We start from the raw sequence: 12,730 nt of genomic DNA, 5'->3' as shown, positions 1-12,730 counted from the left end.
CGGTGACGTTCTCCACCGTGTGGTGGAGAGTGGTCCAACGCTGGATGAAATCGCGCAAAGACTCACTCGACTTATGGATACAATGTTGTAGCTCGGAGAGACCAGCAGGGCGCTTGCAGGTGCCCTCGAAGGTCTTGATGAACACTCGGGCCAAGTCTGCCCAGCATTATATGCTAGATGGAGCCAGTTGATTCAGCCAAGCACGGGCTGAACCATCCAGCATCAGGGGCAAGTGCTTCATTGCGACGTTGTCGTTGCCACCACCGATCTGAACTTCCACTTGGTAATCATCTAGACATGTTTCTGGCTTGGATTCTCTAGTGAACTTGCTTATTCCGGCCGCCAACCTGAAGCTGGGGGGAATATCAGCGGAGCGGATTGCTCGGCTGAAACACTTGGGGCCGGAGATGACAGAGCCACTTCCACCCGGACAATCACCGCCGTATCCGTCACGATGGGATCGACCTCTATCTACTATCTTCTGAGTGAGATAGTCCCTTACATCACGCCTTTGGTCGCGGTCATCGCCCACCGATCGCCTTTCGTCGTTGCGCTGGGGCACGTATGAACCACTCCGCGGAGGAGAGCGTGAGCGATGGCGATCCTCGTGATTGAACCGGCAGGAAGTGGATACCGCCCCTGGTCTCTATGTCGATCTTCTCGGTGATCTCCTCCTCTACGGTGCTGGGGAGAACCTGGGCTGTAAACCAACCGAACTGTGTCTGCTCAGATGGAGTTGTTGTGCAATCTGTTGTAAGACTGAGAAACAATGGAATTCTGCTGCTGCGCCGCGTGCAACAGGGCACGGATCTGTTGCACCCCTCTGCCTTCTTCTAAATTTGACGGCTGGATGGAGTCTGCAATCCTTGCGGCCGCAGCTAAGTTGAGGATAGGCGTGCATAATACCTCGACGTTGTCATGATGAGAACGCCGAACAGATGCTGGAGGGCGCGAATGATGACGCGCACCCGAATTCTCTCCGGTTTCTCGCTTGTCCCGATTGGTCCTTGGCGGGCTCTCGTGTGATCCGGCCATGAAGATCTCCGCCACAGGGCTGCAGCTCTCGCACTCGAAAGAAGAGCCAGACGGATCTGACACCGAGTGAGATGCAGCACACGGAGCTGGAGCCGCGAGCGACCGGATCGCTTGTTGCGACGTGCGATGGGGAGCACAGTCGACAGCGGAGTCGACGGTTGGCAAAGAAGAACTCCGCACGAACTAGCGCGGAAGAACATCGCTCCACGAACTGGAAGCGCATCGACATCGAGAGGCGCCTCCTGAAGCCATGTCGAATAATCGGCGACGAAGACGAGTGTGTAGAAAATGATCTCGTGACCCACGCACAAATCACCGCCGGAAGACATGGTGAAGGAGAAAAAAAATGCAAACTTGCCGAAAGTCGCCTAGACGCCTGCCCCACGGTGGGCGCCAACTGTCGTGGGTATAAGCCTGACAGTAGATGTGTAGGGTACGAAAGTAGAGGGAAGAGTCCTAGCTATGGCAAGGTTGTATGAGTTCAGGACCCTCTGCGGTGGAGGTAACAACCCTACGTCTCAGTGCTCTGGAGCTTTTGTGTCGAGTGGAATACAGGTGTTACAGAATGCGAACCCTTGTGCTAGAGGGGAGGGGTGGCTTATATAGAGTGTGCTGCCCCTCATAAGTGTCCAGCCTTCAAGGGTGAAATAAGTGAGATTGAATGCATACATTACAAGTAACGTATGCCATAAATGACATTAACTACAGTAGTCTAACGTCTCACCGTCAGCCTCGCTGGAGTGGCTTCTGGTCTTCTATGTCGACTCGCTTCTGGTCTTCACCAAGTGGAATCCAGTCGTCGAGTATAAGATAACCCTCCGAGTGGTTCTCTACCGAGTGGACCAGAGGTTGTCTTAATCTAGTCGATAGGTATCTTGTGATCCCCAAGCTAATAATGAGGTGCCCTTGGGTAGGACTTATAGGTCAGACCTATGACCCTACCCTAGGGCTATAACCCCATCACCAGTGACCCCAGACGTCCTTTTTAATCCGAGCATGCGGGGGGGGGGGGGGAGGGTTGGCCTAATCCTTTTCCAGAAGTCGTCCCCATCTAGCCACCCGCTGCTCCCCCGTCGATGACAAACCCTAGCCATCACCAATGGGTTTCTTCTCCGGCTCGAGATCTGACAAAGACAAGGGCAAATCCCCCGTCGTCCCTGTCCGTACGCTCCTCTCGCCAGCGTCTTCCAGTCCACCTCGGCAGAGGATCAACGTACGTACCAGTGCACCAGGCGAGGTGGCACTGGGAGCACCGCACCACCCTCCCCTATCCCGATATAACGCTGCCACACGACTGGCATTTGGATCTGGAGAGGATCCCAGTGCTAGCAGTGTCGCGGTCGGCGCACGCGCATGCGAAGGAGGAGGAGGAGGCGGCTTACCAAACGTAGATGGCGGAGGCCATGACGCTCTCCGCTGTCGGCAACTGCGTCGTGCCGCCGCTGGCCCCGCCGTCACCCGCCAATGCCGAGCCAGGGCCACTAGCCCTCAAGTCCGAGTAGTATGTCTGGGATGGGATGGTGCGCGAGTGGGTCAGCGCGACACCTGTCTGGCTAGGTGCAACGCGTGAGGAGGAGGCGACCTAGCTGGAGCACTAATGACATCGACGACTGGCGCAGGAGCGCAGAGAGGCCCAACGGCTCGAGCGGTTGGAGCATGATGCTGAAGCTGAGGAGGAGTAGCATCATGCTGCCCAGCCAGCGCTGGTGCAACCATCAGTGAATGACGTCGTCGCCGCGTGGGAGACGACCTTCCCCTGAGCTGGCCTGGCGCCAACGCTCGTCGACCACACTAGCCCTGACAACGACGAGGAGGATGCCTAGGGAAACACACCTCATCATTTTTAGCGTATTTAAAGTTTGGGAATCGTTTGGGGCCAGCGCGCCGGACGGAGCTTCCGCCGGATGCGAGCCACGCTGACATCACGCGCCCACACAACTGCGCCCTACACGTTCTTTGCCATGGCTGCACCATCGCCCCTTGGCCGCGCGTGAGAGAAGCTGCAACCGACAACGAAAAATGGTATAACCGATTACCAAGATAGCTTCAACCGAGCACAAAAAAGCTGCATCCATTTTCAGTGAGGAAGCTTCAATCGTTGAATTGAAAAGCTTCATCCCGCTTTATAGAAAAGCTTCATCCGGCTTCATAAAAAGTTTCAACCCGCGGGTGGCCGACGACTCGAACTTGCAGCCGGCGACGACATATAGCTGCAACGTATGATCAAGGAGCTACAATCGACATCTAGTTTTGCTGCAACCTGCATTTTCCCGTGCTACCACCGGCGTCGAGTTTTGCTACAACCAGTATCAACAGTTGAAAAAAGCTTCGACCAATGTAGGAAAAGCTTCAACGGACGGCGAAAAAAGTTTTAACCAGTTCTTCGAATTGCTACAACCGGTGGCAATGCAAGCTGTAACCGACATCGCGACTCGGCGGCGAAGATGGTTTTTGTTGGAACCGGCGTTCAATTTTGCTGGAATGGGTGCTCGTTTTTGCTGCAACATGCGTCCAAGATGTGGCATGAGGCTTGAGCGACGAGGAGCATCGGAGGGCTGCAGGTATGAAGCTCATCGGCGACCGACGATGAGGGGCGGAAACCAGGGACGACCGACGATGAAAGGAGATGAGGAGGCGAGGCAAGGCAAGGGAACGGTGTGTGCTAGGGCGACACGGAGGAACGAGCGTCGCGCCAAGCTCGCAACTATGATGCGGAGGACAAGGGAGGCGCAAAGAGGAAGACATGGTTCAGGAGATAAAATCTAAACGGTCCATGATGCGCTAATCAAACGGCAACGACTGCGCGGCCGCCAAAACGATTGAACCGGTGCGTCAGTTCATATAAAAATCAAATAAAAGTATTGCCTTCACATTTTTTATTTAATGTAATATGAACTCGTGGAACTATAGCAGTCCGGCATTAATGTTTAATTAATTTTTTTATATTTTCAAAATATTTAATATGTTTTTTTGATTTCGTCTAAAAAATGAGTAAGCGCGAATACAATTACAAAACGGATATAGAATTCCGCCGGACCGATGAAGAGCATATCGGGCGAAGGCTGCTCTCCACCGTGTTCCCTCACCCTCATCCCTTCTTTGTCGCAGGCGCCACCCCACAAAACAAACCGCCGGCGCGGCCGCTGCCGTCTACACATTCCGTGCTTCCCTGCTACCACCGCCTTTGTACCCATTCACATTTCCCTGCCGCCGCGGTTGACCTCGACCATGGGCAAAGGTGACAGACCTCTTCGCAGACTTCTTCCTCCCTCGGTGACGGTGTGACTAGGTGCAGATTTGGTGCTCTAACATTGCTTGTTGATTTCCTGTTGATGAACTGTGTTGCATATGCAATTGCTGGAATATCTTAGAAATTTCGTGGATTTGATGGCCTGACGCTTTTAGGGCTTCATTAGTTTTTAGGGTTGTTCTTTAAGATCCGCCCCATAATTTTTAGACTTGTTTGTTAAGGGCTGAATGTTTGGGCTACTGCAATCATAATCTCATCAATTGACCCAAGGAAAGGGTCTAGTTATCTTGAATTTCGTTACAAACAAAAAACATACCAGCAGTTTGGACAAGCATGTTTCGCTCGTAAGCTCTAGTTTGATCTATGTTTGTTTGTGCATTAGTATTTTATTAGCAGTATCCCACACCATATCTGTAGTTTTTGGGAGTGCCTATCTGGGCACTATATATTTGTTGTGATTGAGCTGATCGTCCTCTTCAATAAGTTCTCTTATAGGTCTAGCCTATCGAGGTGAAGACTTGGGACGAGATAATGGTGAGTTCATTTCACCTCCTGTTAAGCAGCTAAGCAATCTTGAATTTGCAATTTATTTTCGGCAAGCGGTCTCATGGTGTGTTTCTAAACGGTGCCATTTCACAGGCTAGCCTCACTGATTCCTTCTTGGCCGATCTTGACGAACTTTCAGACAATGAAGCCTATCCCGTGAGTTGATTTCTGTGTCTACTGCGTAACCATGTTCTAAAAGGATATATATGTTGGCAATTACTTAATCTATTGTCAAATTTTCAGGAAGAAGACAATGTCGAGCCAGTGGGTGTGGATGAGGATGGTGACGATGATATGCCTGACCTTGAGTCTCTTAATTATGATGATCTTGACAGCATCTGAAAACTACATAAGACACAACGTTATATTGACATAATGCAAGTATGTGACCAAACTCGTAAATCTCTGCTAACCTTATACCTTCTTCTCTTGCATTTGCATAGATCTATGTTTATCTGGTAACAAGTAAAACCTTATTTATGTGGATAGGGTAATCAGTCAGTTATAAGATGCTGCACAATGTTTTCCACCAGAACAGTGTTTGCTAGTTCGAAAGAAATCTTAAAGGCACATATTATATGGATTTTGGAGAAACACTCAGTTGATTGTTCTTTTCATTCATGTCTGATTTCCAAATAGTACTTTAAATGTTTTTAGGGTGCAAATGGAGATATTTTAGTATGTTTAGTGCGCAGTGTTTACCCAATATTAAATGAAGGATTGTTTCACCACCTTTTTTCGTCCATGAAACTATTTCGCTCATTGTCCTGGCCTGATTTTTTCTCATGCGTTGCTAGTTCTCTTCCCCTGCTGTGCTTCTGCCACTTGGGCTGGAGTGGTGCTTGTGATACATAGGAGCTTCGGCTCTATATGTACTAACTAAAAGTAGTCATGCACCAACTTTCTTTATGATACACATGCGTAAGCAGGCGTCTGTTGCAGAAATAAATAAAGGGAGGAAGTTAAGACGGTTCTTCATGTCTCCCAGCCGGAGGCTTTCACAGCCCATATAACTTAATTAGCAGGCCCAACTACTTGGGAAATAAGGCAAAATATTTTAAATAGTCCCACATTGCTTCCTCATATTCAGTTTTTTTTTTCGAGAAAAGGCAAAAAGCTTTTGCGTTTCATTGTATTAAAAAGATAGGGTTTGGTACACTCCTCCTAGGAGGCAAATTACAGTGCAATTACAGGGGTATTAGTGCACATCCCAGGTCTGCGGCAATAGAACGCGGAGGCACAAAGCTCCAGCTTTGGCCCAAAGAACAGCCTCATCCTTGATCTTGGCGATCACGGTAGTGATGGAAGGGCGCGCACCCTCGAAGACGCAGTCGTTTCGATGCTTCCAAATCATCCATGGGACGAGCAGGGCAGTGGACGCGAAGCCCTTATGCATGGGCTTGGGGGTGCTCTGCCTTGCATAGCGCCACCAATCATGGAGAGCGGCGTCGTTGTCAGGCGGCAAACATGGGAGGCGCAACCAAGATAGGATTGCATACCACACCTGTGGGGCGAAGGGGCACGCGAGGAGCAGGTGTTGTATGGTCTCTGGCGCCTGGTCACAGAGCGGACATCGCTGTGGGTGGGGCAGGTTGCGGCACTCAAGGCGGTCGGCAGTCCAGCAGCGGTCAAGGTTGGCAAGCCAGTGGAAGAAGCGCACCCATGGTGGCGCCCAACACTTCAATGTTAGCCTCCATGCTTGACAATGGGTGGAGCCATGGAAGGTGGCCCGTCCTTGCAGGCTTATAGCTGCAAAGTCAACTCTAGCAGCAAGAATCGATTCAATAAGAAGTGATCCAACAAGAAAAGCTGGTCGCAACTTGTTAGAAGAAGTTCGTAAGAAGATTGAGAAGTGGCAAGAACCACCTCCTGCAAAGCTTCCAAAACCACTTCCTGTTCCAGACTCCAAGCCTAAAAAGAAGAGAGGGTGTCTCCGCCTTTGAAAAATGAAAGAAAGGTAAGCTTTTCTCAACTTTTTTTTTTGCAAAGAAAACATATTGAACAGCCGTATGCCCGTATGCTTATTTATTTTTTCTTGAACTACTTATTTGCATTCTGTGCTGAAACTTGATTCATCACATATACAGCATGGTATCTTGTCATGACCTCGGGAACTTGGTTCTGCAGATATGTGGTAAACGATATGATGAAGCTTGCAAACTGAATGCAATTCGGTATACCAGAGGAGAGCCCATTAGGTCAGTTGGTTTAGACAGTATGATTGGAATAACATTTTGCTAGTTAGTTTAGCTACACTATACTTTAATATTGACATGATCACATTTTGTTATCACCAGGTGATGGTTTGGGGGAAGGTTATGGCATGCTTGGGCAGGCCGGGAATGGGAGGCTACGTGTCTCAGCTGCGCAGAACAAACTTGCTGCTAAAGTGGCAAAAAAGTATGCCTTCTTTATTCTTCCCACAACAACAACAACAACAACAACCAAGCCTTTCAGTCCCAAACAAGTTGGGGTAGGCTAGAGTTGAAACCCATAAGATCTCGAAGCCAAGTCATGGCTCTGGAATGTGGATAGCTAACTTCCACGCACCCCTGTCCATGGCTAAGTCTTTGTCGATATTCCAAACCTTCAGGTTTCTCTTAACGGACTCCTCCCATGTCAAGTTTGGTCTACCACGACCCCTCTTAACATTCTCAGCACGCTTTATCCGTCTGCTATGCACCGGCGCTTCCGGTGGCCTCCGTTGAATATGTCCAAACCATCTGAGACGATGCTGGACCAGCTTCTCTTCAATCGGTGCCACCCCAAGTCTCTCTCGTATATCGTCATTCCGTACCCGATCCTTCCTTGTGTGGCCACATATCCATCTCAACATGCGCATCTCTGCTACACCTAACTGTTGGATATGTCGTCTCTTGGTTGGCCAACACTCCGCGCCATACAACATCGCAGGTCGGATAGCTGTCCTATAAAACCTGCCTTTTAGCTTTTGTGGCACTCTCTTGTCACAGAGTACGCCGGAAGCTTGGCGTCACTTCATCCACCCAGCCTTGATTCGGTGGCCCACGTCTTCATAGATATTGCCATCCTTCTACAACATGGACCCCAAATATCGAAACGTGTCTCTCTCCGATACCACCTGCCCACCAAGGCTAACCTCTCCATCCTCGTGCCTAGTAGCACTAAAACTGCACCTCATGTATTCAGTTTTAGTTCTACTAAGCCTAAAACACATGACTACTAATTAGCTCGGCAATAGAGGTCTTTTGCGCTTTTACTCCAAAAAACACAGCATAACTTGCAGTGTAATGTTTTCTGTCTGACTGTTTCTAAATTCAACACAAGTTGGTTCAAACTATTAGAGGCAATGTGCAAAACATTGTAACTTAGATGATCCTCAATTTTAAGCTATCAAGTAATACATCAACAAGAATTAGTTTCCAACAGCTTTCTCTTCACTGTTTTATACCCACCTTGATTCCCAGAGCTTAGTATTTGCAGTGTAGTGTTTTATACCATCCTTATATCTATGTTTCCCTGTACAAACCTTAGGTAATTTAGGTGTTTGCACACATTTTTTATGTTACAGATTATTTGCACCCTGTACCAGTTCCAGTAACCTTGCAGGCAGCTGTTAAGCTGCTGTAACTTTCTTAATTATCTTCAAATTGCTGTTTCTGTTTCAATTCGTGACCTCTTTCTTGATATCACGCACTGTAATCTCTTTTTGATTCCATATTATAATATTAGATTCAAGGAGAAGAGTTATGGTAGCAGTGGTGCAACATCTGGACTGACATCTAGTTTGGCCTTTACACCAGTTCAGGTGAGTTTATTTTTCCCTGGTACACTTTAAGATAGGTAATTGATGTTATGCATGATATTTAGCCAATCCAGTTGTTTAACATGGGATCATGGCTGGTACTCTAGATTGCTATGTAAATTTTTATCTTGTATTTGCGTAGTTGTTGCTTGACTTGTTCATGTTGAGGAGTCGGAAAAGGCAGTGCATCCATTGTTTTTGTCTTTTTCCTGCACTAGAAAGTCCTAGATTTTGCTTATGTGAGTGAAGTCATCATGAACGATATACTTTGCTGTACTGTAAGTTTACCCATAAATATGGTACCGTACAGCATTGCATATTCTTTTTTCCTTTCTTGTATACAAGGCAGCTTTATGGCTGCTGTTAGTTTGGACCATGCTTTTATTCATTCAGCACCTTCTGTAAAGATGGTAATCAGTAGGCTGTATGCATCCTCGACGCCATTATACGGTTTCAGTTAGTTGGATTGCCCTATTTTGTTATTTTTAAACAGTTTAACCACATAAAATCCCTGGCATCACTCCCATCTTTCTTATATACCTTACCTGTCACTTACAGGGAATAGAGCTGTCAAACCCACAGGCACATGGGAACCTTCTTGGAAGTGGAACCCAGAACACCTACTTCTCGGAGAACGGAACATTTTCTCGGATGAGTAGGCCTGGAGGCTAGAATCTGAAAATGGAAGGACCTGATTCTCAGTTTTACCACGTGATTTGTAAAATAAGTACAGTTTCCGCGCAAAATATATACATGTAAATACAGTTCATGCACTACAACATCACAATGTATGAAGTCATGCAGTACACAACATTACAGTTCACGCACTACAACAACACAATGTATGAAGTCATGCAGTACACAACATTACCTATGCTTCGTGGATGATTTTTCCAGAAAACCCGCTGGAATTACCTTATCAGACTGTTGCATTCCAAATGTTTGATCGTTCCATACCATTCAACTGAGTTGAGCTCCATACAAGGTGCAGAATTGTAATTTACCTTTTTTGAGGAATATTTTTTTTTAAAGTGTAATTCACCATCATGTTGTGATCGACATAGAACAATGAAGAATGTATGGTGCTGATGTTGCATGCTGTGGTGTTTGGTGACGGTAGGTTCTATTAAGCATGATCACAAACCAGTAAGTATCTTTCAAGTTTTCTTAGGGTTTTTCTGAGAGAATTTTGAGTACAAGGCATAGTTTAGTCATTTTTTGTTTCTAATTGTAGGAAAATTTCGAGGCTAATTTTAGGGGAAGGAATCTCCAGGCTACTACATGGCGACAAACTCAGTTCACACTTATTGCTCTAATGTGGCCCTGGCCCACAGCCCAATTACGAGCAAGCCCACTGGCCCACCTATCCCTTTCATTCAACAAACTAGTTGCTCTTAAGAATTCCTCTTCTCCTTCTCTCTCTCAAAAAAGGAAGAAAAGAATTCCTCTTCTCCTCCTGACATTTCCCAACTTTCCCCTCTTGTCTGATTGGTACCCCTCCAACGCCTGCTTCGTGGGATCAGTTCGCCGGAAGATCAACAGCTTTAGTTGCCTACTGATCCCTCTTTTGCTTGGTAAGTTCATCTTTCACAGCTTGTGCTATTTCCCCCTTCTTTTCATGTTTGTCGGACCATGCAGCACCTTGCCTTAACCTTTCCGCGCTTTACAAAACTGGATTTGTTGTTAGTCTAGTAGTTAGACAAAAAGAAAAAGGAGCCTTTAACTCCTTCAAAGTTTCAGATAATTGGCATATGCTTTAGTTTAATCACTCCAGTGATCTTACAATCCCTTTTAGTTTATACATAAATTATACTTGAAGGTTCTTCATCAAGGTTATTTACTTAATTAGCAAATTCCTGATTTACTTGAATGATCTGATTTACTCACAACATTTCTGAGAAAGGCACTAAAAGAGACATGTTGAAAATAAATATGAAGCTTGATTTGCTCGCGTTTTATGTCGAATGGAGATCGTATTTTCCAGTGTGTGGAACGATGCCAGAGCACTCTGAGAATGCCACAGAGAACATGATGAGTGGCATCATGGACGCCATCGCCGACAAGCTCCCCAAGCAAAAGTCTGTCAGGTTCGACATCGACGATCAGGGCTCCATCTCCGGCCAGGCCAAGAAGCTCTTCGGGGGCCACAAGTCTGTCCACCACATCCTTGGCGGCGGAAAATGTCTGGACCTCTTATACTTGCTTGGCATTTTCATTTTCGCAACCTACAACTTTTATCTCCCTCTTATTAATCGGACACGGAGTTGCTGATGATATGTCCGCTTCCTTCCCCGCGGCGGCAATGACCGCAGCCGCCGACGTGCTACTGTGGAGGAACAAGAAGATCTCATCCAGCGTTCTTGCTGTTGCAACAGCTGCCTGGGTCTTCTTCGAGTGGCTCGGCTACCATTTGCTGACCATCGTATCATTTGTGCTTGTTTTTGGCATGGTTATCCAGTTCGGATGGTCCAGCTTCGCAGGCATGCTCAATGGGTATATATGCACCAATTCTGCAGTGTTTTTATATGTTTGCTCTCCATCCTGAACTTCGGTAGGCAGCATAATCACAAGCAGTAAAACTTTATGTATGGTGTCTGCTTTTTCAGGTCTCCTTCTAACGTGCCCCGTGTAGAGTTGCCAGAGGAGCTGTTTGCAAACATCGGTGCCGCTGTCGGCGCCCAGGTGAACAACTTCTTGGGAAGCCTTCAGGATGTGTCCAGTGGAAGAGACCTGAAGCAGTTCCTTATGGTATGTTGCGCCTTAAGCTAACGTCTATGAGATGAAATCTGTCCTATCAGTTTGTCCTCCCCCATGAGCACTTGCAGTAGCAGACATGTAGGGATCAGACCAGGCTTGATTTCTTTCTTTCAGGTGATTGCCGGGTTCGTTGTCACCGCTTTCATCGGGAGCTGGTTCAGTCTCATCACCGTTATCTACATCGGTAACAACCATGATTTCACTTGATAATATGTTGAGGAGGGATGAACACCTGGACATTTTTTTTTTCTGAATACCATTTACACTGGTGCTCTGGTGCAGGGTTTGTGTGTGCACACACTCTACCAGTGTTCTATGAGAGGTATCATGATCAAGTCGATGAGGTGCTGTACAACATGCTTGGGTTGGTTGGGAGTCAGTACCAGAAGCTTGACAAGGGCGTCTTGAGCAAGATACCAAAAGGGAACCTCAAGTTCAGGAAGAGCCAGTAGTTGGACTGTATGCCGTGTGATCCGGATGAACCTGCTAGAATTAACAGGCTTGTCCCATGTGCATTTTTTTTTTGAAACAAGGCAAAAGACTTGCCAATTTCATTGAATAAGGAGAAGGTTTAGACATATGCCGCCGCGCGGCAAAGAAAAAAGAAACTACTCTCGCGACATAAGACTACTGAGATGCTTTGCTCCCGCTAACTCCCAAAGCTGGGCCTCCTCTTTGATTCTCGTGACGACGACGGTGGCTGGGGTGGCGGTGTTGCTAAAGACTCTGGCGTTTCGCTCCTTCCATATTTCCCATGAGACCAGCATCATCACCGAGGCAGTGGCCTTTTTTATTTGGCCTCCAGCCTCCACTGAACGGAGCCACCAGTTGTGGACGGAGTTTTCATGCTGCCAAATCATCGGCGAGTGGCCGTGCATGCCAAGCCAAATAACAATCTCGTTCCAAACTCAGGCGGTGAATCGACACCGGAAGAGGAGGTGAGCGGCAGTCTCCGGGGCCTGCTTGCATAACTGGCATATCCCACAATTTGGCCACCCTCTCCGTTGCAACCGATCTACTGTCCACACACGATTTTGCAGGATTAACCATGCAAAAAATTTGCACTTGGACGGCGCCCACGTCTTCCAGTTAACAGCAGAGGTTGCACTCAGAACCAGCCCCGAAAATTGAGCCATGTATGCCGTGGAGGCTGAATAATTCCCACTGGTTGTGAACTTCCACGAAATCATGTCCTTCCTCTCAAGGTGGAGAGTGACATCATCCATCATCTCCCAGAGAGTGGCAAATTCCTGGATATGTGTCAAAGTGAGGCCCTGTGTAGTGTTGATCTGATGGATCCACAAGTTGTTGTCAAGGACCTTGCTAACCACACACTCCTTTCTGGAGATGTTGAAAAT

The 12,730-nt window shown here is 47.4% G+C and overlaps 2 protein-coding genes across 6 annotated transcripts; both read left to right on the top strand.

Annotated features, from left to right (window-relative positions):
• Positions 1-6,696: 6,696 nt before the first annotated feature.
• LOC123426290 (U4/U6 small nuclear ribonucleoprotein Prp31 homolog) lies at positions 6,697-9,534 on the top strand. Of its 2 annotated transcripts, none has more exons than XM_045110094.1 (5): positions 6,697-6,788; positions 6,959-7,029; positions 7,129-7,231; positions 8,543-8,618; positions 9,174-9,534. In XM_045110094.1, the coding sequence occupies exons 2-5, from the start codon at positions 6,996-6,998 to the stop codon at positions 9,285-9,287; spliced, it is 327 nt and encodes a 108-aa protein (XP_044966029.1). In that variant the 5' UTR covers positions 6,697-6,788; positions 6,959-6,995; the 3' UTR covers positions 9,288-9,534. The 2 variants fall into 2 exon arrangements, with proteins under 2 accessions (XP_044966029.1, XP_044966030.1); XM_045110095.1 differs by having other exon boundaries at positions 6,698-6,788; positions 6,919-7,029.
• Positions 9,535-9,677: 143 nt separating this feature from the next.
• Positions 9,678-11,894, top strand: LOC123426289 (reticulon-like protein B8). Of its 4 annotated transcripts, none has more exons than XM_045110091.1 (7): positions 9,678-9,761; positions 9,850-10,189; positions 10,600-10,797; positions 10,928-11,108; positions 11,222-11,363; positions 11,487-11,556; positions 11,655-11,894. In XM_045110091.1, the coding sequence occupies exons 1-7, from the start codon at positions 9,711-9,713 to the stop codon at positions 11,822-11,824; spliced, it is 1,152 nt and encodes a 383-aa protein (XP_044966026.1). In that variant the 5' UTR covers positions 9,678-9,710; the 3' UTR covers positions 11,825-11,894. The 4 variants fall into 4 exon arrangements, with proteins under 4 accessions (XP_044966026.1, XP_044966025.1, XP_044966027.1 ...); XM_045110090.1 differs by having other exon boundaries at positions 10,519-10,797; XM_045110092.1 differs by lacking the exon at positions 9,678-9,761 and having other exon boundaries at positions 10,100-10,189; positions 10,586-10,797.
• Positions 11,895-12,730: the final 836 nt, after the last annotated feature.

This window comes from Hordeum vulgare, chromosome 2H (assembly GCF_904849725.1).
Source record: "Hordeum vulgare subsp. vulgare chromosome 2H, MorexV3_pseudomolecules_assembly, whole genome shotgun sequence".
In the NCBI taxonomy this organism is placed as follows: Eukaryota; Viridiplantae; Streptophyta; class Magnoliopsida; order Poales; family Poaceae; genus Hordeum; species Hordeum vulgare.
The sequence above is the reverse complement of the archived record's forward strand: the minus strand, read 5'-3'. Positions and strand labels throughout refer to the sequence as shown.

Bases quoted from the DNA above. Each gene is read 5' to 3' on its own strand.
- LOC123426289 (XM_045110090.1), top strand. From the start codon at position 9,711: ATGCTGTGGTGTTTGGTGACGGTAGGTTCTATTAAGCATGATCACAAA. The intron at 11,364-11,486 runs GTATGTTGCGCC...TCTTTCTTTCAG, and splicing joins ACCTGAAGCAGTTCCTTATG to GTGATTGCCGGGTTCGTTGT. The intron at 11,557-11,654 runs GTAACAACCATG...GCTCTGGTGCAG, and splicing joins CATCACCGTTATCTACATCG to GGTTTGTGTGTGCACACACT.
- LOC123426290 (XM_045110094.1), top strand. From the start codon at position 6,996: ATGCAATTCGGTATACCAGAGGAGAGCCCATTAG. The intron at 7,030-7,128 runs GTCAGTTGGTTT...TGTTATCACCAG, and splicing joins ACCAGAGGAGAGCCCATTAG to GTGATGGTTTGGGGGAAGGT. The intron at 8,619-9,173 runs GTGAGTTTATTT...TGTCACTTACAG, and splicing joins TGGCCTTTACACCAGTTCAG to GGAATAGAGCTGTCAAACCC.